General features: G+C 51.9%; 1 protein-coding gene across 1 annotated transcript; it reads left to right on the forward strand.

Annotated features, from left to right (window-relative positions):
- The first annotated feature begins 1,802 nt into the window (after positions 1-1,802).
- LOC131210810 (uncharacterized) lies at positions 1,803-27,887 on the forward strand. Its single transcript, XM_058204102.1, has 7 exons — positions 1,803-1,942; positions 18,324-18,497; positions 26,019-26,128; positions 26,210-26,356; positions 26,439-26,987; positions 27,063-27,160; positions 27,284-27,887. The coding sequence occupies exons 2-7, from the start codon at positions 18,324-18,326 to the stop codon at positions 27,712-27,714; spliced, it is 1,509 nt and encodes a 502-aa protein (XP_058060085.1). The 5' UTR covers positions 1,803-1,942; the 3' UTR covers positions 27,715-27,887.
- The last annotated feature ends 26 nt before the right edge of the window (positions 27,888-27,913 follow it).

A 27,913-nucleotide genomic window follows, 5' to 3' on the forward strand; every position in this document is an offset into this window, starting at 1 on the left:
GATCAAATGAACCAATTCCTTTCAAGAAGCCGGGTGAAATTGAAGCGTATACAACGAATTGCCTATTATTTTGGCCATGCCAAATCAAACTGCTGTCAAAATAGACGGTAACCCACCGATCACTTTTATGTAAAATATCACCAACATAGCTAAAAAATTACGTAAACTAGTGTATCTAAGTACAGTATAAGTATGGTGATCACTGGCTAATTAGTGGCTTAAGCACAGTTCAAATTGTACCAGTTTTACACAATTACAGTGTAGTTAAGCTTAATCCAGAAAATGAAAAGAATTAAAACGGAGGAGAAAATGGATCAAAAGCTGTTAAGTTATAAAAAAAGGAATATTATGCACACAAATATCAAAGTTAGTTGGAACCCTGGACATTATTTGGACACTTTCACACTGTTTTCTTCATCTTATTTAAGCTTTTAAGGCCTTTTCCTAATAATTTGTGATAACCTTACCTTAGTTCAGCTTCTGAAGAATAATAATTTAATGTTAATAATAATAATTATTATAATTTCAATAATAGGGTTTTCGACTAAAAAAGAAGCGTGCTCCGGTAGCTGGAATCGACGAACGAAACGGAAGAGCGCAGAGAAAATCGATCAAGAGAGCCAGAGGCTCAAAGAGCGCGAGCAAAAGAGCGCGACTCAACCCGCTAAGCCGCTGCTATCTCGCTCTAGCGTTGCATGCTCCTCATACGAGTGAAAGAGAGTGGAAACGCAGAAAAACAGAGAGAGTGCAGCAAAACAGAGAGAAGTGAGAAACTTGTCTCTCTCTCTGCGTTCCCAGTCTCTGTTGGCAAAACTGGTAGAAACGTGAAAAGAAATTTCCTGCCAAACCAACCAAACCAAGCGTGCGGACGGATGTGTAGATCGTGATCGCGTGATCGTGTTTGCGAAAGGATGTTTAGGAGGTGATCACTGCCATAAGATCGAAGTAATTTCGAAGTACGTACCGTCGAAGTTAATTTTGAAGTTCCCGAAAAGTGTTAAGTGGAAGTGCTTTAAGCCGTAGCCGCGCAACTTCGAAAGACCCAACAATGCAGGTCTCTGGCTGCCATTTCTTATCAGTGGCGCCGGTTTAGGTGTGTTGGCAAAGTGCACTCGCTGGAGCGGAAACTGCTGCATCGGCGCATTTGTGTTCTATAATTGGAAAAGCAACCTTCTGGTTAGTGCGACGATGCTCGCCTGTTATGCTGTGTAACAAAGTGCTTCGATCGCGTTATCAGTTGGCCGGGGTGCTGGGGTCTGCGCATAACTCTGAGTGTCCCTCGGTGCGTAAGTGATCGAATTCCGGTGATAACCTCCGCTGCCGCTCGTTGTTAAATTCCACTCCACCGTGAAGAAGAACGAAAGAGTACGGAAATCAGTGCAGGAAATCGGTACAGCGAATATTATCAAAACCAAAAAGCAAAAGAAAAGTCGAAGAGGTCAAACGAAGTGGATGCAAAACTAAAACCCACAACGCATCGATACCGGTGAAAAGCCTCCCAAATCTTGTGTATGTGAGTGTGTGCATTTTCGGTTCAGTTTGTGAAGAAAAACCCGGGAAACGAAAGGTTTGTGTTGCTGCAAAAACGTAAACAAGTGAGCAAAACGAAGTGAGAAGTGAGCTCGAAAAAAAGCATAATCCAAATTGCACACTTTCAATCGAGCATAGCAAACAACAAATAATCACCGTTTCGGGTGAAAAGTTGCGAAAGTGACCAAAACAACCGTGACGAGTGGAAGTGCCCAAAAAAAAAACGTACGGAAAATGAAGTGGATGGAAGCCAGCATCTAGCTTAAGCGGCGATCGACAGAGAGAGTGTCCAAATATTGTGACTTCTGATAAGAGCGTAATCATTGCGGACGGCTGAAGGTCTCACTCAGAAGTTTTCGCAGCGAGCAGAGATTTGAGGCATTACGAGTCACCACGAGTCACCAAGCAAAAGGTGAGTCACAGTCCCTGGCGAACGGAAGCTGCTAGCTCTGAATCATGCGGTGCTAGTTGCCTTCGGCGCCGATCACTACAATGGAACGTGCCAGGGGCACCTGATCATCGTCCGAGGCGGGTTATGACATCGCGCGCCGTTGCGGAATGTTAATGTTCCTGGTTAATGGGCTGCCGCGGTTTTTTTTTTACAACCCTCTTCCGATGGGTTGGAGTGGCGAACCCCGATTTTGGGGAACACGCGCGCTCTGGTTGGCTGGTCGGGCGTCCGGTGAAACAATGGCGCACCACCGGATCTTGAAAGAAGCCCCGTGGATCTAAGGAAAAAACTGCCCCCAAGACTCCGGAATGCAGGCACTGGGTAATTTATGGGTAATTTATGCGGGTCTCCATCGCTCACGGCCCGGTCCGGAGGGAATTCCGTCGCTCCGTGTAGAATGTGTTGCCACGGACACGGTCCACCTGACAGGGCGCGCGTCGGTGTCGGGGAAATCTGACGTAAAGGGGTTCTGTAACTCCGTGCCCCACCATATCCCACCGGATGTAACGCTCTCTCTAGCTCATCAACGACGAAACAACGACGTCGGCGGTTCCGATGTTTCTAGTCGGGCATATCGCACTCGGCGCTGTGTTATTTTTATGTCTTGTGGAGTCCGATAAAAGCCTGAATAAATTATCATTCTTTTTTTGCTACCTTCGTCGCTCGTAACGCTAGAACTTTTGAGGAATTTCCCATTTGGAAAATCGAACCATAGAGAATGATCCAGAATCTATTTTCGCGCCCCATTCATGCTCTGGGATCATCATGTGTGTGTTCTTCATGCCCTCAATCAGCCACAGTCGTTGATCTTTCACGGTTGAGCATCATTGCCGGGCCCATCAACTGGGCCCATCCATCACGCCAGCCCAGAAGATCTGTAGCGTGGAAGATGGCCGTCTCTCGGGCTCGTCTGGGAGCGCAACAAGAAGGAGTCTTGTGGCTGTCGCGCCACCGGGTCTTTAATCACATGCTACGCACGGTTTCGGGGGTAAATAAAGCCATGGTCCGCTCTAATTGATACACCCGGCCTGGCTGGGTGCTGAGTGGCGTGTAGCTTCTGGGATTCTCGGGAAAGTGCGTTCCCAAGACGGTCGGCGACGCACGCTTTGAAGAGCCCCTTTGATCGGCTCCACCAGGTGTTCCACATCTGGGGCTCTGCCAAAGAGCATCCACATCGTCCCTGGGAAAGACGCAATTTTGGGTACTTCGCCCGCTTACGCAACCTGCACGCGGTCCGACCTTCGACCTTCGGTCTCGAGCAGCTCCTCCGTCGAGTGCTTCACTTCAGTGGTGCAGCAAGCAGCCCAATCAAAACCGACCACCGCCGGAGATGCGCGCACAACACCCTTAGATGCAAATTGACCTCCGCCGAATCGGCCCCCAGAAGGTCGAGAGAGATTCGACGCAATTTGGAGCCCCCCTCAAATGGTGCTGCTGCTGCGGAATGTCGAAATTACTGCACACCCATCTCGCGAACACTACCGTAATTACGGCGCAGATGCCCACTCCGCGGCTCTTCCGCGTCTGCTAGCGAGTGATTTCTAATTTACATCCCTCAGCCTCACGTTTCGGGGGTCTCTGATCGCAAATGATCGTCCGAAGCCGAGTGGCGCCTCTGTGGCCGCACCAGCACCCCATTTGGGACTCTGCTTTCCGGTCATTTGTTTCAACTGCTGCTTTTGACCCCTGAGCCTTCGGACGACGGCGAAGCGGAGGCTGATGGGTCGAGAAGCTGCCAGAAGAAACGGCCGCCGCCATATTGGTTTCCTAGCCGCACACGCAGCTTCTCCGAATGCGCCCAGCATTTCGGGCGTTCTTTCCGGGGCCGCCACTCTTGGTGTTCAATTATCCATTCCGCATTCCGGGCCTTCGCGCCGGGGCCGCTTTTGGGAGAAAATCGAAGGTAATTATTAACAAATTCCTTTCCCTCCCGCTGAGCTGAGTGTGCCCCGTGACTTTTCTTCCGCCTGGGATGCGGAGCGATCCGACCAGAGGAGGATCGATTCGGCTCCGGCGGTGTTCTTGGTTTCTAGACATTTTCACTGGGCGCGCTCTTGGGCTGTCAAATCATCGTAAACGGAGCCTCGATTAGCCTCTAATGACAGACATATCTCGGCAAATCTCTCCAACGAAAGTTCTTGAATGAAATGGCCCTCCGTAATGGCTCTATTTTGGTGGCGTCGGTTCTCTCCGGCGTTTGCGCCGTCCGACGCCGATGTGTGTGATCTATGGGAACCGCCCAGGATTAGAAGACTCGACGCCAAGAATCTCCAGGAACTTGCACTGTAGTTCACCCGTTCTCCATTGGAGAGTTTAATCTGCACGTCCACGTCTAATCTGTCAACAAAAGTAAGAACTGGTTCCTGGAGACTTTCGCCCGATAATCGAGCCCCCTGGGTCACGGTAGTCTCGTCCGGTGTCCACTTCACCGGATGGTTCAATCACGGGACCACCGGCGAAGACACGAGTTTGGGAATTCCAAAAGAAAAAGTGCCACCGAGGGAACCCGTGGTGAGCCCGCGAGAAGAGTGTAGAAATGTAAATTATAAATTGGAACTTCCGCTCCCGGACCTTATTGTGATCGGCCCCCGGGACATGTCGTCCCAGCAGTGGTGCCAGAATTTCCATACGGGGTCTGGGACACTGGGTCTAGGGAGGAATTTCTCCCAATCGCATCCCTGCGAGTGGTGTGTCCGCGGACCGGAATCGAACCGTAAATTTATTGATTCCTGCGCGCCTCGCCTCGCATCGCTTTCGTTTCCAATTCGGATTGTGGAAGTCGGAGCATATTCCCGGTTCGGAATCCCTTCAACAACAGCGGTGGCCTCCTTGGGGGTGGACTGAGGTCCAATTTGATCCCAAGAACGGGCGGCACCAGCACCAGAGAGGTGGAAGGAAGAATTTTTATATTAAACATTTTTATGATGATACTTTTCTTTTCGGTTTCGTCGGTTGGTGTGTTCCTCTTTCGCTCTTCGGTGCGTTGGCCGGAAATCACCAACACACGCGGACACACCGCACACATGTAGGCGCTTCAAAGTAAACACGCGCCCGGAATGTCGAAGAGAGGTCGGAGACCGGAGGGACTGCGATGTTGGTCCAGCTGCGTGGCCTCGCTGCGAAGAGAGGAAGCGGACAATTCGGGTTGATTACGAAGATCGCGCCGGCGAGAGAAGCTGGTGGAAACAGATGTAGATGACGATAATAATGATTGCCCTCGATTGCCGTGGCCAACAATGAGCCGTCTTGCTCTGCGCGATCCTAGCTCTCGTCTCGGTCGGCCACTGGATGGATTTCACCGAGAATTATTGGAGCACCAGCGTTTTCGGGAGTGGCCTCAGCCTCAGCAGCAGTAGAAGGGCCCAACTATTCTAATGAACCCCACCACAGGGAGTTCGTACGTCGTCGCAGGTGAAGTCCCGTTTTTGGCAGCCGCCACATAACGCCAAATCCAGGTCCGATGGTCCAGTGGTCCACAATAATGGTCCAACTTGACCACGCTGCGAACTGCCGAGATTTACGCTTTGAATCCTTCACTTCCGTTCCGGCGAGTTCCGGTTTTGGGATTTCGCACTGGGGGACATTGGAAACCCAGCAAAAACGGTGTCTCATTAATGATTGCCATTTATCACGAGGTGGCCACTGGCTGGCCGCGATCTCCTTTCACTGACGCCACTGATGACTCCAGGTCCGACGTCCGACCACGTCGCCAATTCTTGTGCTGCGCGGGTGGTGCACTATTGTGAGGGTTGAGGTAGGCAGGCTTTTGTATGCTCTCCTGCTACCAATGCTGTATTATGCTGCTGCGGATAGAGTGAATGTGGCCAGAGCGCTCATTCCCTTTTTTCGGAGCACCGACACCGATTCTTCACATGCATTGTGGTGCCGGTGAAAAATAATAAACGATAATCAGCCACCATAAAAAGAATGGGAACATGGGACACATACACGCGGGCACACGCGGATGATGAGATTGGAAGAAGCCGAGCATAAAAACGAGACTCGGGAAAAGAAAAACGGAACCAGCTTCACATATTTGTGCCCGGGGAAGGGGAGTAATGCGCGCCGGAAATGGAGGAAAACTTGGGACTTGGAACAGACAGAAGGTATTTGAGCGAAACCTTGGAAAAAAAAGAAACAAATGGATGCCCGGGCCGAGCCGGAAGCTTAATGGTCTAAAGCCCGGACACATTTGTTTGCGACGCGACCGTGTGGCCTAGTCTCTCGGAGCTCCCGGAGCTCCTGGAACTCACATCCTGTCGGTGGTGTACCCCACCACACCGGGCAGGTGTTGGTAATGATCTTCAACCAACCATCATCCTCTGTCACGTGAGCTGCGAGCAAAAGGATATTCGGACGCGGGCGAAGAATTGGTAAGGAAGCGACCCGCAGCGTAGCGTAGGCCGATGGAGTATTACTTTCCGAACTACACTCCCTCTCTATCTCGATCTCTTCCCCAATTCTTCCCGTCGGTGTTGGAAAGGTTTTCCAGAACTCTCTAAACCCCCTTCGCGCGCCCGTATCATCGCCGCCCCGGATGTTGGTTTCTCGGAGGTGGTCTCCGGAAGTACGCCAATTTTTTTTTTGGGTGCAAGTGTTTGGTTTCACCTCAGCAGGCGGGAAGTGCGCTGCTCTCCTCGCTGGGAAGTAATCCTTGCCTTACCGTCCCCCCGGTGATTGACAGCTGACGACGATAAGAGGTGGAGTCGTCTCCAATGGAGCGTCTCCCCGGGTGACCACCGGGTGTCCTGGGATCGGCCCCGATAAGAGGCGCTAAACGGTGGTGGGTTTGCTGCCTGTCAGCCCAGGGACCAGATATTCCCGGGAGGTGCGAAACGTAATCCCAGCACCATTAACGGCCGCACTGGACCGGAAATGGAACGGTTTTCGGAAGTCGGCCTGTGGTCGGCCTTGAACTCTGTCTCTCTCTCTCCGATGACAGATCTTCGACAGACGCTAAAAGAAACTCGAAAAAACAAATGCTTTTGTTGGCGAGTCAACCGCGCACAATAGACACAATGATGTGCACGCAACGCAGAAGAAAGGCAGAGAAGCGAGCGGGACAGCAAGAGAGAGAGAGAGAGAGAGAGAGAGAGAGAGAGAGAGACCCCGGGGGGGTACGATGTTCGAGCTTTAACGAGCTGTTGATGTTGATCGATGTCATTTTCCGCACATTTTCCGCCCGAAATGGGAACGGAAAAAGGCATCACAGACAAAGCTCATTGGAAGGGAATTTGTAACGGTGAACTTTCGACAACATATTCGTCCAGAGGGGGGCTCTCGCGGGATGTTGCTGTTTGGTTGCCGGTCGAAAGTGAAAATGCGAAAATGTGGAACCAGACTGGGCTGCTGTTCCGTGTGTTTGATTAGAGAAACGGGTGGCCATCGTTCGTTCGTTTTTTTCTTCCATTTTTTGTCGCGTGCTAGAGCTTTATGTTAATCGAACTCACACGGGGCCGAGGAGAGCAGCGACTACTTTCACTACCGTCCGCTGGGTGCATTATGGGACCGTTTTCCATCGCGGCGAGCTATTGTTTCCGGACGAACCCAAGTTCTCACGGAACGCCACAAATCAGGCGCTTTCTACCAATCATTATCGTCCGCAACGACGGCCGGAAACGAGTTGGTAGTTGACGCACCGCACATGTCAAAACTCGCACTCTTCATTCGCCGCTTGGGAGTGGACCGGAGAGCAACCTGAGATGCCTCCCAACCAAGTGCTTTGATTGTATCTTGAACCAGTTTTGCGTTCTGCCCAGGTGATTTTCTGTCAAAGCATGGTTTAAATTGATCATTTGCTGTCGGTTAACCAGGCTTTTTGAGCTTTTGATAGACCACACCTTTCTGGTCCCATCAAACAAACAGCTTTGTGTTTTTGCCGAATCGATGTGAATTTTGCTGTTGAAGTTGATAGTTTTCACGGACCGACCCTTAATTTGTTTTTTTGATTCTCAAAATGAATCCACTTTCCAGAATTTCGAATCCACTGGCAAAATGAATCCAATGGCGAGCAGAATTTCACATTTGGTTTTTCGGTTTTCGAACTCTCTTTTTCCAATCTCCAAAAGTCGGCGTCCTCGAACTTGTTTTGAGTTCTCCAACACTCTTTGCTTGTCAAGTCAAAATCATCATATTTATAATTTTCAAACCAGTTAAAGTACTGCGATCTTCCAAAAGCATGATAACCGTGAGCTTCGACAATCATTTGATGGGATTCTCTAAAGGTAGCAGAAGAGCAATGATCACCGCAAAACGTTACTTTCAAGCACAAAAGTCGACATGATCTAATCTGTTCTAAGATAAGTAGCAACTCAAATTTCTTTTATTTTCGACCTAGAATCATTTTCACTTTCATAGGGTTTGACCAGAAATTTTAACGAACCTGTGCCAAGCTTGCCGGGTCTTGGTTTAACCTCTATTAGAATCATCTTTAAACAATTCGTACACCACCGCGATCGGCTCACTCGGAGGACTTACTCCATACTCCAACTTTGTGTTCGGCGTTTCGCGTTCTATTCCTGATCCATCTCTGTGTTCGTGCATCGAATGTTCAAGCATGCGTTATGCTAAGCCGGCCTAAGGGGGTGCGTATGTGTGCAAGTCGCATGTTGCACCAGCATGACCCCCCATCCATCCCCTGCCCAGGCCGACGAAGAACCGACGAACGCAACGAAGCGTTGAAATTACTTAAGCAACAATTCAATCGCGTATGAAGTCGAAGCGGAACACGCTACGAATGGCCACGGGAGAGAGAGAGAGAGACAAACGTCTGCGAGACGTGTGCATATGTTTAGCATGAATTTGCATAGACTCCACACGACATAACCCCACCAACGGGCGGCTGTGACATGCTGGAGAGGTCGTCGGTAGCAAAGTAAAACGTTTCTACCGCCACGCCGCGGCAGAAACTCCTGGAGGAGTCAGGTCCACAACAACTTCCGTGGAGCAGCATACCACACCGGCGGGCCGACCATAAATCAAATCAATCGCAACCGGAGCCCCACCGTGCATATGTTGCCGGCCATCGGTATGAGGCCAATAAAAAGGTATATTTGCACAATAGATCCACAACATCTGACCGCCAGTAGACAGAGAGAGAGCGAGAGAGAGCCACCGGGAGCGAAGGAGTAACTGTCTGGAGTTGGCCCGGAGGCGACGGTTTCTGCGGGCTCTTGAAGATTGCGTTGCGGTTTTACGATGTTTGCATTCGGAAATAGCCGCACGTTCTTGGCGCTGGTCCGCCGTTCTGGTCAGCAGCGCCCCGGGGTCTATGTTTGGGTTGGTCTTGTGCGACTTTGTGCTTGTTTATGCTCGGCGCTCGGCTTCTGGGGTTGCACCCGATTCTGGGAAGAAGGCAACACTTGGCCACAGCAAAAAAGGGTCCCCGCTTCGTTTCATTTTTTTTCTTCCGCTGGGCGGCATTCGCTTCCTGTCGCGCTTCAAAAACTGCCGACCGATTGAAGTTGATGGTAAAATATCAGTTTTCATCGTTGCGTCAAACTGTAACACCCGAAGCCTGTGCTCTGGACCTCTGGAACCCGGCCATTCGTGGTGTGTAAGTTGACTCCGAGGCGGGCCGCTACTGGGAAATCGAAGGCTGCGAGACCTAAGAAGTTGCGGAATCGGTGAGAACCGACCGAAATCGATGAATATTGGTTTCGTTCGCCCTACCAGGAACTACTAGCCCGTCTTTCGATTCGTTCGCCCAAACAACTCGAATCGAATTCTGGAGCGTATCGTGGGACGGTTCAAACCATTTACTCTAGTCTATTGAACTGTCGGACACTCACTTGGAGTACCTTTCGAGAGCTTGGTCCGGGTCCACCGGAATCCCAACTCTGGGGATCGTTGCCAGCAGAGAACAACTGGTGCACTTCTTGTGCAGGGCTCCGAGTGTTCCAAAACTGACTGCTGTCCAGACCCAGCGGGAGGGACGCTTCACTTTTCATTACTCCCGTTGACCACACCTGGAGGGCGCGAGCAAGGCAACACTTGCAATTGATGCAATTTGCACCTTCTGTTGCACCGACCGGAAAGCCGGTAAAACAGGGAACCGAATAAAAGCCTCCCCAAAAAGTGGGGTCCACCGACAGAACAACTGAAATAACAACCTTTTCGCACACATGTTTCCACCACATCCGGGTCCACGGCCGATGGGAATTGGCGAACATTCATTTTCGTCGTGTTCGTCTCCACCTTGCACTCCGCGGCCGGGCGTCGTATGCAGCTGGTGCAAGGACGACCAACGGCGGCGGCTGCTGACCCCATTCGCTTCGTGTGCATTTTCCCCTTCTTCGGTTTCGGTCCGGTCCGAATCCTGAATATTCAATATCTTTCCCCAGCGGTGAAGGGCCCGAAGACCAAGAGGCCTAGTTCGCCCCACAAAAAACCAAAACAATGATTCGTTGGGCTGCGCTCACCGAGGCCAGAGTTGGAATGTAATTTGAAATAGCTTTTCGGTTTGCCATCCACACGGCCCCCGGCTGGGGAGCTCTCGAGTCACTGACAGGACGGACAAATCCTTCCTGCAAACCAGACGACGACGTCGTGAACCCCGGCTCTCGTAGTGGAGTTTACGCGATTGGATATCGATTGCATTTTAATGTCATCATCCCCAATCCCACGTCCGTTCCGGAACTAGGAGTTGGCCCGGAATACCGAGACTTATTGGTTGGTGAGATGAGCGAGCGAGCCTCGGGTGGTCCGCGCCCGCTGTTCCCTCAAGCGTAAATCCTACGAATCCGTCCAACCGGAACACCCGAACCGCCCGAATCGTGCCCGTTACTTGCTTTCGGGCGACTTCCGCACTGCGCAACGCGTAATGCTCTCGGCCGCATATCGGATTCTCCGGCCGGGGCGGACGTAGAACATTATGGTTACGAGAGGGTGTGTACCTGAAACGGGCGTGTAAACATAAACAATGGGGGCCTCATCAAACGTGGCGTAGTGAGCGCCATTTTCGGACATCGGCTTCCGGGAGACTCCGGGCCGATACCGACTTCCCCCGGTCGAGTCGCCATGCGTTCCATTCTTGGGTGTGTTTGTTATTTTTGGGGTTTTGTTTTGTCCCGTAAATTTCATACAGGAATCTGTGGGGCCCCCGGAACACTGGGTCTGGGTGTTGCAGTATGCACGATGCGCGAGTGCACGGGAGCCCTGATGCTTCCGGTAGCGGAACATTACATTTTTATGTTAATTTAATTGTAAACAATCACGTTCCGTCGGTTGCGGCGTAAAAAGGGGTCCCAGAACTCCGGAAGTTCTGAAGCGCGAGCTCCTCCGACAGACACACCCTCGGCGGCATCGGAATTATGGTAGGGAAATTCATAATTTTCAGTACCGCATCCAGCAGCGGCGACAAGAAGAAGCGGGGTTCGCTGAACCGCTCAGTTCCGGTGTTTTATTCTCGGCGAACTGATGAGAAGGGGTCCGCCGCCGTTCCCCGGCCCTCGGAAGCGGAAACGCGTGAGCCGCACGCACTCAGCACTCACTCAGCTGTCACACGAGCCCCGCAGCCGGATGCGGCTCATTTCAATCGACGCCCATTCCCGGCTCTCGGCCGATCTCCCGAGAGCCATAAACTTCCCATCATAATCCGAATCATGTGAAGAGTGGGACCAGAATCTCGGCTGTGGTTTAATTGGGAAAGGAGCAGCAACTCGCCGGCCCAAAATCGGTGCACACATTCCTTTGTCGGGCTTCGTGGTGGAGAACCTCCAGAACCCGGGACACTGGGGACCTGTCAGACAACACTCCCCGGGAGCGGTTCTTGTGGTTGTCATTTTTATTGACGGCATGCTTCCGGTGGTGCGGTCGGTTGTGGTCAACGTTCCTGCGGGGCAGGATGTGCTGATTGCGAATGGGACCCAGCCCAGCGACCCAGTGGAATGTCTCCGCTTTTGGGGCTTTTTCTGACGATTTCGACGACTTGCGACACTCTGCGGTCGCCGCCGCAAGGTGTAGAGGAACGGCAGAGGCAGAGCGGATGCGGCAGATCGTTTGCATCCGTTCGCAATCTTCACGGCCCGGCGGCAGCGACGACCCTCTGGCTGGTCAGGTGCTTCTGGGAAGACGCTGCAGAGGGCGCTCGTTAGCGCAGGAATTCTATCGCCGATCAATCTCTCCGCCGCGGTGCGTCGGGGAACAGGTTTGCGTGGCAGTGACTCCCGCCACACCCGTGTTAGGTCGTCTGACATCTCGGTGGGTTCTGCGGCGGGACCCAAGAACGCATAATCGCAACCGAGTCGAGGGCGAAGCTCGGCGCAAGGGCCAAAGCCCCCCCGGGGGGGGCGAAAAGTGGGTTAAACTGCTTCCTGAGCACACGCACCAGAAGGGGCCCGCCGGCCGAGATTAGGCCTTCCGATGAGTTATGTATCCTCCTGGAGGCGTGCGCGACACTGCGCGAGGTGACGTTCATTAGAGGCGATCGCCGAGATTCATCCGACGCGGGTTCAAACTGTTTCTTGTTCCCATTTCTGAACCGGCACCACAAAACGTGAAGGTGCCAATGCATCTGCCAATTGTTCCCGGCGGGTCACATTTCCGGCGGGTTCCAAAGCCCAAAGGTTCCCGGTTGTCCCGAAAGAAAAGCGATCCGATCCAATTTGTCTCCGGACCAACCCGTAGCCTTTGGTAATTATTTTCGAACGACAAATTCTGTCAAATTCAATGACAATTATTCTTCCCAGCCTGGGGTGCTGCTGGTGGTGTCCTCTTTGTCCTCGGGGCTCGGAAGGAATGGAAAAAAACGGGACGAAAAAAAAGGTGGTTCCTTTCAATTGTCCCGCGCTTTGAGAGCGGGCTTTCGGCCGCCAGCGTTCACGCTTCCAATTACGGAACGGTAAACGGTCTGCGGACTGTCTGCCAGCAGCTGCTGGGCAGGAAGTAGAAGGTTATGAATCCTGCACCGGATGTGTTCTATGGGGTTCGATTGCTCGCTGACCTGACGCTGAACTTACGATTGGCCAAGCTGTGCAAACAACCGCTCGGACGAGAGCTGGACCGAGATTGGACTCGAGGAAGCTAATTTTTATTCTGGGCCATGGTCTCCGTCGCTGGTCTATATTTCGCCAATCTTTGTTGACCGCCCCGAAATTGATAGCAAATATTAAACCGTGGATGAAGTAAGGTGAAGAGAAACGCCTGGGCCGTGTGCAATCCGCATTGCACCGAAAGTGCTGCTCGCTCCATTCCATTTTTACGGTGATGGTTCCCTGTGAGATTTTACGAACGGGAAGGGGAAGGTGATGGGACGAAGGCCGAAGGGCGGCTACTGCATTATACAGCGCCACCGTGCAATGTCTTGCTTAATGGGCCCCCGGCTGCATTCGGAGCTGAGGAAGATGATGCACCATCATTAGCATCGAATGGATTCGAGAATCCGGGATCCACACACAATGGACAATGGTGGCCCCGACGGTCTGTATTTCGGGAGGGTGCTGCACATACTTTTGTTTTCTTCAGCGAGGTTGGCCCATCGATCGGGCCCCCAAGGTGCATTGTTTAATTAGCCGTTCATGAGTGATGTTGCCCCGCGGCGGCCGATCGACACAAAAGCTTGGCTCCCGTCTCTCGTCCATTTTTCTCACGAGAAAGCACACGCACAGGTCTCTGCTGCGGCGGTTTTCGTAACCCTCCGAAGGCAAAACCGTTGTCTGTGCAATTGCGCGGCAACCCAACTCCGGAGGCGCACTGCTTTAGCACATGGGCTGAAAAGTCCCAAGTCCCTAAGAAAGGAAACGAGATTTGTTTGATGAATTGAATAAAGCCAGCCATCAGCTTCAGCTAACATTTCAACACCACTTTTGTAGAACGATTTATTTTTTGCCACAAAATTGGTATCAGTTTCAGTGATAACCTCTTCATTCGAGTGAAATTTGTTATCGATGAGCCAGTGGGTCGCTTGTCTTGATGAAACACATTTGTTTCTTTGTCATTAAAATTGTCATTGTTTCTTTGGCGTTAAAAAATACTCATTTTTGATAATAGTACCCTTTTCAAGGCAGTTGAAGAATGTTACACAACGTACATCCCAAAATACTCAGGCCATATCCTTTCCTGCCGACTGTTGAGCTATCCGGCGCTTTGGACGAGGTTCACCAGTTGCGCCCTCCAATCAGATGACGATCGTTTGGAGTCCGAATTGAAGTGATGGATCCATGTTTGATCAATTGAAAAAATCAACAATTCGTTCTTTTTTTTTATTGACAGTGAGCAATCCCGTGGCAGCCACTTTGAACAGAATTTTCTCTTAGTCAAATCGTTCTTTGGATAGAATTCAATCATTCAAAACGATTTTGTGGATTTTTTAAATGTCTTCCGGTGATACCAACTCCTTGAAGTCAGCAAACCAACGTTTTATGATTGGAAGTAATGTTACATAAAAACACGAAATTGTATCTGATCCATTGTTTTGAAGATAACAATAGTAGTGTCACTCTTAGCAGTAGCCCTATTTTGACAGCTTTCTTTTGAAGGCTAGTCCTAACGGAAAAAGCGATGATTGCAATAAAGACCAGCGCTATTTCTGTGCTAGGCTCGAAACTTTAAAGCCCATGTGTTACGAAAACCAGCACTGGCTCTACCCACAATCGGTTCGATTGCCGTTTTCTAGGCGCCAACGCCAGGCGAGACAGCGTTCGGCGTTCGGATAAGGCGATGCATCTTCGGTGTTGCGTAAAGAAACTCATTCCCAGCCGGGAGAAACCGTCACCGAAAAGTGCGCGTTTTTTTTGCTAGCGATGATGATTCCGTTTTCACTTTCCCCTTTGGCCACCGGAAGTAGCAGCAGAGAGAGCGAGGGTGGGTGATAGAGCACGGAAATTGGACACTAATTCCACTTCATCATCGCAACGAGCCGAGGATGAAGTTATCCGAATGGGGAATGTTGTGCGCGGGCCACGCGAAGGGAAAAGATTGCTCACCTCAGAACCTCACCTCGAAACCTTACCTCTAGGGTGGTCAGGGGGGTGTGGGGGGTCAGGGTGGTTGACAGCGCGGGTGGAAACAATTGTGACCGTCCCGGGCCGCCCCCCGCCCTCGTGGAAAGAATAAAGCACACGAGGCAGCTCCGGGGTGCCGACGCCATTTTGCTGCCATCCGGCACGAGCTCTGCGAGTTCTCACGGAGGCAGCAATCAGACGGTAGTGCAGAGAGGCAACCGTCTCTCGGTCGTGAAACAATAGCGAACGTCGTCCGTTCGCTGACCTCGCGTCACTTGTGCTCCCGTGCGACTTCCCGGTGACGTTTGATGTGGTGGGACCATTGGCCAATGGACTGGAGGGGACCTCGAGTGACACTTCGGTATCTTCGCGTGGGGCCAACAACATCGAAGCTTACGATTGTTCGCCCACGGGGCAAGGTTAGGTTAGCTACCTTCGCGTCGGTACATTATCCGGCCATTGGTTGGATTTACCTCATCCATTTCTGGCCGTTCCCAGGGTGTTCGCTATTGTGTGTGCGCGCTTGGGAGCCAGCACGACGGACAACTCCATACTCCACGCGACCGCTGGGAACCGCCTTCGGCGCCCAACAAAGAGCTACCCCACGGAATGTGTGTGAGGCCACCCCGAGAACAACCCCTAGTCAAGAGTCCGTCATGGCTTTTATTAATAAACGAAAATAAATATGGCGCTTAAAGCGAAACCGTAATTCCCAGCGCGCAAGTTGCCCAAATAATGGTGGTCCACACACGGAGCGCAGTTTAACAAATAAACGCAATAATCACAATAAACACACACGGGTCGTTTCGAGTGAAGGTTTGTCGTTCTGGAGCCGGAGCTCCCAGAACACATCCAGAGCGCGATTTCCCTCTATATGGCGACAGTGTCACAAGCCAGTGTTCCATTGACCAACCATTTCGATGTGGATTCGCCAGAAAGAGCGAGAAAAAAAAGGAAGTTACAATTTAATGTACACGCGAAGTGCTAAGCTTCCAATGTCGTAGCCTCCAAAACACGCGCTGGCGCTTCCTTCTCCGTCATTCCGATTCCGGTGGGCTCCTTGGGCTCCGAGAGAGAGGGTTCGATGGGAACACGACAAGTGCGCTTCTCGGCGTGGCTCTCCAGCACCAGCGAACGAGAAGAAGAATGCCGGACCCGTGGCGCGGCGGGGACTTCACGTTCCCAAGAGGCCGCTCCACTCTAGCCGTGGAGTGGAGCCTCTAGAATGAATAATTATTACCTCTTTAACAAGTTCTCTTGAACACGGGCCAAAACTTGAAACTAAATGGCCGCCGCCCCCCGTTCTAAGTCCGTGCCGCCACACGAAACGGAATGCGTCAACAGAACACACAAAGAGAGAGAGAGAGATGGTGGATGGTGGCAAAGGTCCGGCAATGACCGTAAATTAATTTAATTAAGAGAGATGAGATGCGCGTCGAGCTCTGGTGCCGGGAGATCCGCCGGTCGGACCGTTTCTCTAGGTCCCGGTCCCGACGAGAATTGTTTTTTTCAACGCGACCCCAGCTCTCTTCTGCTGGAATTTCTACGAAAATCGATTCCTTTCCGCCGGGGGACCACGGGCCGTTTTCCCATGAACCGCCGACGACGACGACGTCTTCGTTCCGGATTCCATCTCCAGGCGCTGTTAATCAAGCGATAACGCATCCGGTGTTCTGTTGGAAAGGTTCACTCGTTTCCGCTCTCCTGGTTCCGGAACCAATCCCGAAAAACCGCACGGTGTTGTGGTCTCCGGATATCGAGGGTACATCGAGGTCGCATATTTACATATCCTGCAGCGGATGATTTGGGAAGGAAGTGGTGGTGGTGGTCAGCCTGATAAACGGGGCGACAGCAACTTGGGCAGGAACAGGAACACACACCCAGAGGTCAGGGAGGGACCACCACATTAAAGTAATTGAAACTTGTAACTTCCCCCGGGGATTCGATACTATACACACCTGCCACACGGGAATCTGGGCCAAACCCGTCGGTAGCAGCACGAATCGAATGATAAACAAATTGCTTCGATTCATGGGCACAAGATGGCGGCCATCCGTTCGCAAACTTTGTTGGGAAACTTTTCCTGCCCTGACGAGCGATACCCGATCGCCGGATGCGGCTCCTGCCCCACCAACAACACACCGGTCTGGTCCGGTCTCCTAATGTCCGGGCACGGTGGAAACCGAAAATCAAGCCACAAAACAGAAACACGAAGCAGCGGGGAATGCGTAGAAAACTGAAGCCGAATCAGATCGGGCAGATCGGGGTCGGCAAGAATGTCGTAATCGTGTGTAGCGTCAGAGACCTGAACGGACTTATTTTCCCGTGTCTCTCTCGCTAGGCTTTCCGAGATCTCTCGCGGGGAGCTGTGTTCTCCGTAGCGTTCTGGGCTTAATGGCGCATTCCAGGGACCGGGCGGCGGCATTCCTGCTAAGGTCGTTTGGGAACGTCGCATCCGGGGCGCTAAGGGGGGACGGCGGAAGTGTAGATCTCTCGAGGATCGAGATCTCGTCCGCCGTCGTGAATCTTCAAAGTTCATGTTATGCCCCGTCTTTTTTTTTCTCTGTCCCATCCCATCCGGTGGGCCAAATGGCGTCTTGTCGACACACTGGCGCTGGTGTCTCCCTTTTTGTGGCCTCTCGAGCCTTGTCTAATGTGGATGCCGATTTTCGGCCATCAACTACTGGCGACAATGCCCGAGAGAAGCATTTTAATTAACGTCAATCGTGGCGTAACAGGGCCGATAAAGAGTTGCGCAACAGAGAGAGAGAGAGAGCTCATAAAACGTAGACAGGAAGCGCCGACGAAGATCTGCGCATTTCGGCAATCTTGATCTTCTCGGCATCAGCATCGCTGGTGGAAGACCTACCACGTCGAGGCGAGGTGGTCGAGGAGGTGCCGCTTGGAGTGAGATTCCCGATCAACAAGATCTTCGGGTTCCAAGAGTTCGGATCAAGCGCTTCTTCGTCTGGCGTAACCCTCGATGTATTTGTTGAAGATACGTTCTCTCTAACGGCCCGGAATGCGGTACGCAACGGGATACCCGGCGTGGTATCGCCGTGTCTTGATCGCGGTTCTTGTGCACTCGCCGATCGCTTCATTCTTCGTTCGAATCTGGGCCACGCGGTTGCGTGCGTGAGGTGCTCACCACCACCAGGTCTACCAGTGACGTCCCATAATTGATCAATTAGCTCTCTGACCGCCGCGCTGTCAAACGGTGGTTGTGGTCGCGGCAGCCGGCAGCTGTGTCCGGTTTCATTCCACCGGTCCCCAGACCACCAAATGTCAGAAGCACCACGTCATCCGTCAGAAATTACCCATCATTACCCTGGCCGGTGGCCGCTTCTCGGTTGATGCTGTCTAGGTCTAATACACCTATCCACTCTCTCTCTCTCTCTCAGATGCTGAAACACGTGCAGATATCGCCGATGCGCAGCCGGTCGGATTCGCTGTCGATGCGCTCGTCCACATCGTGTGCCTCGTCGCTGTGCGGAAGCCCGGAACCACCGAGCGACCAGCTGCGGAGCCACTCGAGAGCCTCCAGCTACTCCAGCCTCAACGAAACCATTCCCCAGGTAAGTGTCGCCGACCAACCGTTCATGCAAATGAGCAGCGAAATTTTGCAATTACATTAATCACCTCCCCGGGCACGTGGTTAACGAATTTTGGGGTTCGCTTTCGGTAATCTGGTCCAATTTCCAACCGTTGCACAATTCGCCGACAACAATAGGCGCACTTGATTTGTCTGGCCACACCTGGGGAAGATCACGCGCGGCGGTCCGATCACTTCACAGTAGCGTTTGGTCCGCGGGTTGGCTAACTTTGGGTCTTTAATTTAATTTGTTGCGTGTTTTTCCTTCTTCGTTTGCCGAGCTGCTCATTAAATCCCCGAGTGGTTCGGAGGTTCAATTTTTGCCCGGCACTCGCGACAAGCGGCACACTAATTATTGTCATTACGCGCCTAGCAATTTAGGGGGAACGGACCTGCGCCAGCAAAAAGTTTGGGATTTTTCACGCCAATTCAATTTGGCGAAGCAAACGGTGACGGGACGGGGTTGGGAAATGTGGCCTGGCGCCTGGGGGGTGGTTAGCAAATCATCTTCATTTTAATGAAGTATTGTTTAGAGAGCGAGGGACCCACAGCTTTCGCCTGCCGCGTGAGCCTCCTCGAAGAGGGAGCGAGAGATAATGTGGGAAATTCCTCGACTCGGAACGTGTTTTGGAGCAAAGTTTCCACGGACAAAAAGGTTGCCACAGAGCTAGGGTTGAAGTGATGGCACTTTCGGCGAGAATCATAACCATAACTGCGGCCAAGTTTCAACACCCAACAGGACGAAGATATGAGTTCAGGGAGGTCCTCCGACTCACAGCCCAATTAAACGCTTAGGTCCACATGGGGGAAGACTATCCACCGAAACCACCGAAGAATTCGTCGAAAGTCACTCAACAAATCCGCTGACACATTGCGGCGCAGTTCCAGAGCGCTCCACTGGCAACTGTCAGAAAAGACCTCTGAGGTGGACCGTTCATGTGTGAGCGATTTTATCAACAAAACGCACGCTTCGGCAACGGGGCGGCCACTCGCTCTCGGCGGCTCTCTCTGTTCCAGATTCCCAGGGGTCCGGTGGAATTTTTCGCCGGAAAATGAAAGTCCGAGGTGGTATCCACCATTCCGCGCGCACCGACCGAAGATGGCCCCCAGATGCACGGGGTGCCGAGACAGCGGAAACCGCCCGAAGATTAGTTTTCGTTTAGAGAGAGAGAGAGTTTTTCCACAGGAAATTGGTTTCAGTGTATGCCGCCTCGCGGACCACAAATCTGTTTCAGCCGACTCAGCACTGGAATCTGGAGCACGCCGTCCGTTCGATCGCCCATCAACTGGATGATGCGAATCCCTGGCCTAGCGGTAAAAAATCGATCAATTGCTGGCAAAAAACCTACCGACCCAATCAAAAGGACCTCTCGCTCGGCGATCGGCGAATTCCGGAGGGCTGTTTTTGATGCTGGTCCCGCTGGTCGCGGTGATGAAAATCACCCTAATTCCCATTTATGGGAGTCCACGTTGGGTTTGCGCAGAACTTTGCCTTGCGCCGTCGTGTGTCCGTAATTGTTTGAAACGATTCCGTCGATGGTTTCGTGGTTTGCAAAAGTTGTCCCCTACTTTTGTGATGGTAATCTTGCCAAATGTGACTTTCCAACTACAACAAGTTGCATCCTAAATCAGCCTTTGCCTTTGGTCCGGTCCGGAAAGAGTATCGCAATGTTCTGGCGAACACGAAACTTTGTCCTTTCGCTGAGGATGCTTCACCACCGGAATGCTGTGCCAGGCTACGGTCGGTCGGGAGGTGCTTCTAGAGGGTCCTATATTTAGGTTAACCCTCGCTAGATACACGGGGCATGGCAGAGAAGAAAGAGAATACATTATTTGTGGTTCATCAATGTTTGGTCAGGCGTGCCGTGTGCTCCTCGCACGTGAAGGGTCTCCTAGTCTCGTACTTGCCAGTGTACATTGCGGCGAAACCGTGGAGCCCACGTCAGGGGCCGGGACCTAAGCAAATTAGGACCTCGGTTTGGGTCCTTGGTAGGATGTCGGACAGTGAGGGCTCTTTAATTGGTAGCCTCGATCCACACCTCACAAAACCGCATCCAGTCGAATGTCTGAAGATAAAAGTCCACGATTCGGCGGGAAGCTAGTTTTTAAAGCTCACGCCTTGGGCCATTGGCAACCAAACCGAGCAGAGGGTATCATCGCGAAGAGCTCTCGCACCTAATGAGCCCGCGTGGCCCGAGGCGGCACACACCGACCAGATGTGTTTAAATTTGGTCCCAAAAGGCACGCTTTTCCCAGCCCCGGCCGGAAGTGATCGTTCGGCTGGCTACGCACAGGGCGCGCGCTGCGTAAAATATGCCACCATCGCGCGCCCCGTCACCGGAAATCAAACTATTTTCTCTTCGCATTCGACCAAACGCAACACACTCTCACTATCATCCGGCACCGATGTGGTGGCCTTTCCCGAGATGTGGTGGCCTTTCACGTCGCTCGCGATGGGCGAAACAAAAAGCTGCTGCTTAAATTATTTTCATTTCCCGTTGCCGTGGTCGTTTGCGCGGACGCGCCATTTCCCCAGAGCCCCGTGTGCCTTGGCAAATAAATGTGTCAAAGTTTTGGGGGCCCAAACGTGCCCATTGTCGCGTTCGATTCCCCACCCAGCCAGCCAGCCAGCCAGACCCCCAGCGGTGGAAGAAAATTTGACAAAAGATTATGATTTCAGCTCATTGCGTTGCGCGCGAAGACGCGACACCGCGAACGAAACGAAAACATGTGAAAACCGAAAAAAATAAAATTGCAAACCTTAGCACTTTCGTGTCCGGGCTCGAAAGCATAAACTGCTGGCGGTGGACTGTTTTATAACCGCCGCCACCCGATGCCGTAACGCGTGGCTCGGCACTTTCGGCGCCACCACCAAAAGCTGTGAGAAAATGTACGCAACAAGAAACACTACGCAACGCGCCGGATGGGAGCGCCGGACTCGGATCGTTAAGGTTCGCTCGGGGTTCTGATTAGAAGAAAAATCCCAAGTCGGTGTTGGGTAAAATCAATAACAAGTAATAATGGCACACGCGAGAGAGGCAGTCCCGGTCGTCAGGTCTGGTTCGGATTTTTAAACGCCACCGAAATGGCTGTGATTGAATTGGGCTGATGCGGATGCGATTACGATAGGTTTGTGTTGTTGGTATTATTGCATTTTATGGTTCACCGCGTGTCGCAACCACCACCGAAGTTAGGATTTACGGGGTCTCCCCGGGAGGGAATAAAAATGCTAGGTTTTAAAGGATACGGCCGGTGAACGGGTCACCACCATCGGCAAACCCCGTAATATCGATTCTGCCTTCGAAGTTTAACGATTCATCGCGATTCATACACTGCTGGTCAATAAAATAGGTAACAGTATTTCAGCTGTATTATTTGCACATTTTTCAAAACTTGTTGCATTCACTGGTATTACGGTGATAGCACTAGATAGTAGGACTAAAAATAAGATAAAGATAATCTAAGAGAGGTGTAAACTTCTAGAAATTTGCTTACTACAATAGAAAGTAGTGAGAAGTACCTGGCTAGTGAAATAGGTAAATCTGCGTATACACGGTTTACACTTTTGCTAATATCAAAAGTCAATATTATATTTCAAAATTGGTCAGTATCCCGTGTATCCGCCATCGTTTTTAAGCACTTTTTAAGAACCAAATAAATTTATTGTGGTTTCGTCGCTCCATAAAATATTATGCCATTTTTTCGTAACCTTCAGTAGCTTCCCAGGACCGATGTTGAGCTCCGATAATCGGATCTGCTTTGTCCAAAAGTGATATGCGATGGCCTGTCGTTTGCTAGGTTTTTCTTGACTTACCTCGCGTTTCCTTTCTTGTTTCCCACAACAAAGCATTTCTCACAAAATTTGCTAATCTTCCTAGTACTCGTGTATCTAAGTACAGTATCAGTATGGTGATCACCAAATTTACCAGCTTTAAAACATTACCTACTTTATTGGCCACCAGTGTATTTCACTGTCTGGCCACAGCCTCCATTGGCGCACTCTAGGCGTAGGCGCTTCATGAGGGCACATCCTGTACGTGGGTTCGCATTTGTTGACGAAGCAGTCAAATGTAACAACATAAAAATGGATACCAAATTTGGCGCCTAAAATTGGTCCAAAAAGGCTAACAAAAAGTTTCACGGACCGGCAAAGGACATATTGGACTCGATTTGACGACGACCACCAGAGCAACTGGACTTCAATTTTGAAGCGTTACCCACAGATGGGCGTCTGGTACGCGGACACTCTCGGGGTGGTACACACGAGTTTCCCATTACGACTTTCAATCTCGACCCCAGACCCGGTGCACTGCGGCATCTCCGGAAGGGTGAAACATATTGGACCCTCCGTCTTGGTCCTCTAGAGCAAAGAAGCGGGCCACTCGATGGCCAGCAAGTGGCACACTGGCGCGCGCACTGGCCCGGAAAATGGAAATCATATCGAAAAGGATAAGACAGCCAGCTCTGCTTCGGCCGGCCGGTGGGGCCAATGTTTCCCGTTGATTTACACAAGTAACTGCACGCACGCCGAACGCCGTTGCGTGCGTGTTAACCACACCATCGTTCGCGTGTGTTGGCGCGCTTTGTTGTGGTTCGGGGCCTATCTTGGGCTGTGGTAAACAAACGGCGCCTTAAGCTAGCGAAAGACCCCCGTGGCAACGGCCGCCGTCAGGCGGATAATATGTTATCTCCACGACGACCGCGCGACGATGAGACTCTTGTTGTTGTGTTGTGGTTGGTGCAGACTCTGGCGGCGCCAGGTACGATTGGTGGTCGTCCTCCAAATGGGATTTCCAGCGTCTATCGCGCCGTCGACATCAAACAGCCATGTCGTCGACTTTATGGGATTGTAAATTGCAGCGCTCCGTGGGGGGGCGAAGGAACATATTCGGGGAGGATGCGATTTTTTCGATCACCTCCTTGCGCGTGACGTAGACCGGAAGTCTACGCGAACTTATCGGCGGACTACGTGTGTTTATTGATCCCAGTAAAATGGGCTGTTCAATAAGTTCTTTGCCTCGATATGAAAAACACATTTTTATGGTTTGAAATACATTTTACTATTCAGTGTAGGACTTCCTGAACATCAATGCACTTGTTCCAAGGAGAATCCAATTTAGGAATTCCGTCCCCGAAGTGAAAAACAGGAAAGGCTACAAAATACGTTTCCGCAGATCTCGTGACGTCATCATTTGATAAAAAAAACGCTTTTCACGAAAACAGATGGAAGTCGTTAGGGGCCAAATCTGCTAAATACGGTGGATGTTCCAATAATTCGATGGATTTTTGCCCTTTTCAAAATGCTTTTGTGACGTCTTGCATTGTCCTCAGGAAAAAGAATTTTCTTCTTCTGCAAACGGCGTGTTTTTTTCATGAATTTTCTTCTTAAGTTGGTCTAAAAGGTTACAAGAATATTCAGAATTGATTGTTTTATCAGTTTGTAAGCAGTCAACAAGCAGCATTCCTTTTCCAGTCCAAAAAACTGAACACTTGGACTATTTCTGAACTCCTTTCGGAGCCGAAGAATCAGGTTCACACCACTCTTTAGCCACTTGTTTTGATTGAAGATCATGGTGATAAAACCAAATCTCACCCACAGTGATGATTCATTGCACAACATCCATTTTATCCTTCTCAAAATGTTAAATCTCTCTTCGTGTTTCGACAGTTTCTCAATACGAAATTCTGTATTTTTTCTACGATTGGTGTTGTGTCTGTTTTTTGACTTTTTAGACGTGGATCGTCTTGAGGGCTAGTACGACCGAATTTAAACTCAGAAAACCCGAAGAGTCCTTATACACTTTCAACATTCGTTCACACTATTCCTTTGCTTTTAAACATTGTAAAAAAATTAAATCACTGCACGATGCTTGCACGTCGATACTAAATGGTTTGTAAAAAAGAATTGAAATGAATGAAACTTCACACCAATTGAAATGAAACTTCACATACGTTCATTTGAAGAGTTTATCAATATCACAAAAAATATTATACTCGCAGCAGCGCCCTCTGGTATCGAACCGCAAAACTCAGTATAGACCGTAGTATTTTGGGCCATTAAAGTGAGGCGCGTGCTGGAATGCTTGGCCTGTGGAAGAATATCTGCCCTCCACCTCCCCTTTCCTGGCCGGCCGCGTCCGGATTCTTGGAGTCCGGGGTTCTCATGACTTTCACATAACCCCCCCATTTGAGTGTTTTTGTTTATTGTTTACTATCTGGTGGCGTGGCGAAATTGAATGGAGGGACTCGCTGAGTGAGGCATTCAACACGCTGTGGCTTCTCACACGCCCGGCTGCGATTTCCCCGCAACCTGCCAAAGGGTGAAAGTTGTGGAGGTCGTTATCAGCACGGGGTCGATGTCGCCAAAGGGCGGGCACCCGCCGCCACCCCACAGAGTCAGTCAATCAACCACGCAACGCGCGCGCGCACAGCAACTGCGCGATTGACGCGCGATTATCTTCACGCTCGGCTCCCACCACCACCACCGGGCTGATGGCCGATTTTCCCGGCCCCGGTGAAATTTGTCTAATTAAAATAGTTTTCCCTCGGCGCGCGCGCGCGGGCTGCAGTAGCGCACCCTCCATTGTTTCGCCGGTCGGTCCCGGCCTAATCGCGGAATCTGGTTCCCAAAGGCGCTGTTGTTGCGACAATAAATTTCCGAATCGCCCGTCGAGTTACGCCTTCAAGCGAATTCTTAGTGCCCACGGCAGAGTAGTGGGAAACTTCGAGAGGTCCCGAGAAGAAGTCTCGCGCGAAGAGCGCACAATGCGCGCGCGGCGCACACGGAAACCGAACTCAAAACAAAACAACAATGCGCGGCGGCGGCGGCGGACGGGTGTGTTTGGCGCATTAAAATCACATTTGGAGTCACGCACCACACACCCCGGAGTTGGCCGTCGGCCGATTTTCCCATCGCTTTCTCTCGCGCAAAGGGGCGCACACCGCGTAAAGTGTTGAGATTTATGGTAACAACCATCTCGGCTCTAATCATTGAACCTTTTTTGCCGACCGCCGAGCCCATGGCCATTTTTTGCTTCTGCAAATCCTTTGGCTACCCCTGACAACACGACGGAGGCTTAACGTGCTTAACGGAGGTGTTCCGAACCCGAGTTATCCCCGGCCCCGGCCAGTTTGGGCTTTGATCTCGACGGTCGAAAACCCGTCCGATTGACCACACAGAGGCCCTGAACCCTGGGCCTCCGGTTGGCCCAGTTTCCTGAGCCGGCAGGTATTAAATTTGGCTTCCCCACAAATCCAGCGCTTAAATCCTCTCCTTAAAGACCTTTCGCTCCTTTGAAGGAAGAAGGGACCCATTCAAGCGTTCCAATATTGCTCCGGCCGGCTCCATCGGGGGGTTTGCTTGTTTTGTGGAATTATCGATCCGATGGGAGGCCACTACCACCCCGGTCGGGTTGGGATTATTTGCTCGGATTCCCTTAACCATGTCCGCTGTCATGAATTTATTGCTAACCGCGCTCTGTCCGCTTGTTCTCTCGTCCTACAGACCACAATTAAAATCTACACCGCGTGCCTGCGCCAGGACATCGAGTACAAGACGCTGGGCATCTCGTACGACGCGACGAGCAAGAGTGTGGTGCAGCAGGTTCTGCGAAGGTAAGCTCTCCGCGGTTTCGAGGCCTGTAAATGCCTTTTAACGTCTAACACTTTCCGTTCCCGGCTTCTCGCGATTTTTAGATGTAAAATGCGCCATCGGGATCCCCGGCTGTTCTACCTGACGATGGAGGTCACCGTTCGGCGGCCGGGCGTGAAATCGCTGCTCGAACTGGACGACGAAGCCCGCCCCGCCCTGCTCCAGGCCTGCCACCCGAAGGGGGACTCCAGGTAAGCGGCCCGGTTCAATCGAACTTAAATCGAAGCCCCCAAAGAGCCCTACTAATGAAGGCCGTCCTCTATCTGCCGACAGATTTTGCCTCCAACAAAAACCGGGCGGGTTGATCCGGGTCCACACGTCCGCCCTGCAGCCCAACTCGCAGTACAAGTCGCTGCTCATTTCCGAGGACACCACCTCAGACGAGCTGCTGTCGCTGCTGCTGTCCTGCTACAACTCGCTCGAGCCGGTCGAGCAGTTCTCGCTGTACGAGGTCTGCCCCGGCCAGGAGTACCAGCGGAAGCTGCACCCGGACGATCTGCCCCTCAAGACGCAGCTGCAGCGTCAGCAAAAGGGCGAAATCATGCACTTCCTGGTGCGCCGCAATCCCAACTATCCGCGGCGCCGTCAGCTGCTGGCCACCATCACCGAGTCGAAGCACTTCATCCTGAACGCCGCCGGACTCGTCGAGCCAACGCCGGCAGTGACCCACCACCACCACCGACTCTCGCTGCACGGCGGGAGCTTCTCGCTAGGGCCCACCACCACCGGAACCACCTCCTTCATCTCGGACATCGTGGACGGCCTGTCGTCGCTGAACGATCTGCCGGCGGAGACGAAAAGTTTGCGTCTCAAGGAAGCCTTCTATCGGCCGTCGCTGGACGACTCGATCGCATCAACCGGTTCGACCGATTCGGGCGATTCGGTCGATTCCACCGAATCGTCCTCCTCGTCCTCGTCATCGTCCTGTTCCTCGTTTTCGTCCCTCTCGTCCGATTCGTCCACCTCCTCGACGGCGTCCTCCTCGGCGTCCGACGATGGCAGAACTAATGAGCACCCGCCAGACGAGACTTGCGCTACGCTTCGCCGGCACCACCCGAACGGCGGAACCCTTACCCGGAGCACTGGCACCTTCAAACGCGACCAGCTGAACAACAACAACAACAACAACGAGGACTCCAGCCCCTGCCACCAGTGCCCGGCGTCGGTGTCGACTTCCGGCGTAGCGTGGCGCCATTCGGAACCGCCAGCAGCCAGTGCGGAACCGCCCGAAATCAAGTGTAAAAACAGCGCCCAAAGCCTGCTGCCACCACCGCGCCCGGCCAAGTCGTCCAGCATGCTGGCGGCCCTCAGCAAACCCTCGCTGCCCCTCTCGGTGCTGGCCGCCCCGTCGTACAGTCCGGTGTACAACATTCGCGAAATCCGAACCGTGAGCCAATCGTTCTCCTCGCTCGGCATCGACAAGAAGCTGGCGGACATCCGAGGTGCGCGTGGCGAGCAGCCCGCTGCCCCTCCGCTTCGCAGCCCGCTCGTGAAGGAAATGGTCAACACCGATCCGGCGAAAGGCGTTGGTAACTTCGTGTACATCTAAGCATGCGTGTTTTTTGGAGTACATTTTTATCGTCCTAGTCTTGGTAGAGTAATGAGGCGCAGGGGGGATGCCTTGAAGAAACGGCTATCTAAACCTATCGTAAAAACCTAAGAGACCTGAAAAGCCAGCTAAAGCTTTTCGAAGGACAACACGGCGTCTTTGGGCCGATAAGAGGCGGCCAGCAACACGCCGCCGCCGG

The sequence above is a fragment of the Anopheles bellator genome, chromosome 2 (assembly GCF_943735745.2).
Source record: "Anopheles bellator chromosome 2, idAnoBellAS_SP24_06.2, whole genome shotgun sequence".
In the NCBI taxonomy this organism is placed as follows: Eukaryota; Metazoa; Arthropoda; class Insecta; order Diptera; family Culicidae; genus Anopheles; species Anopheles bellator.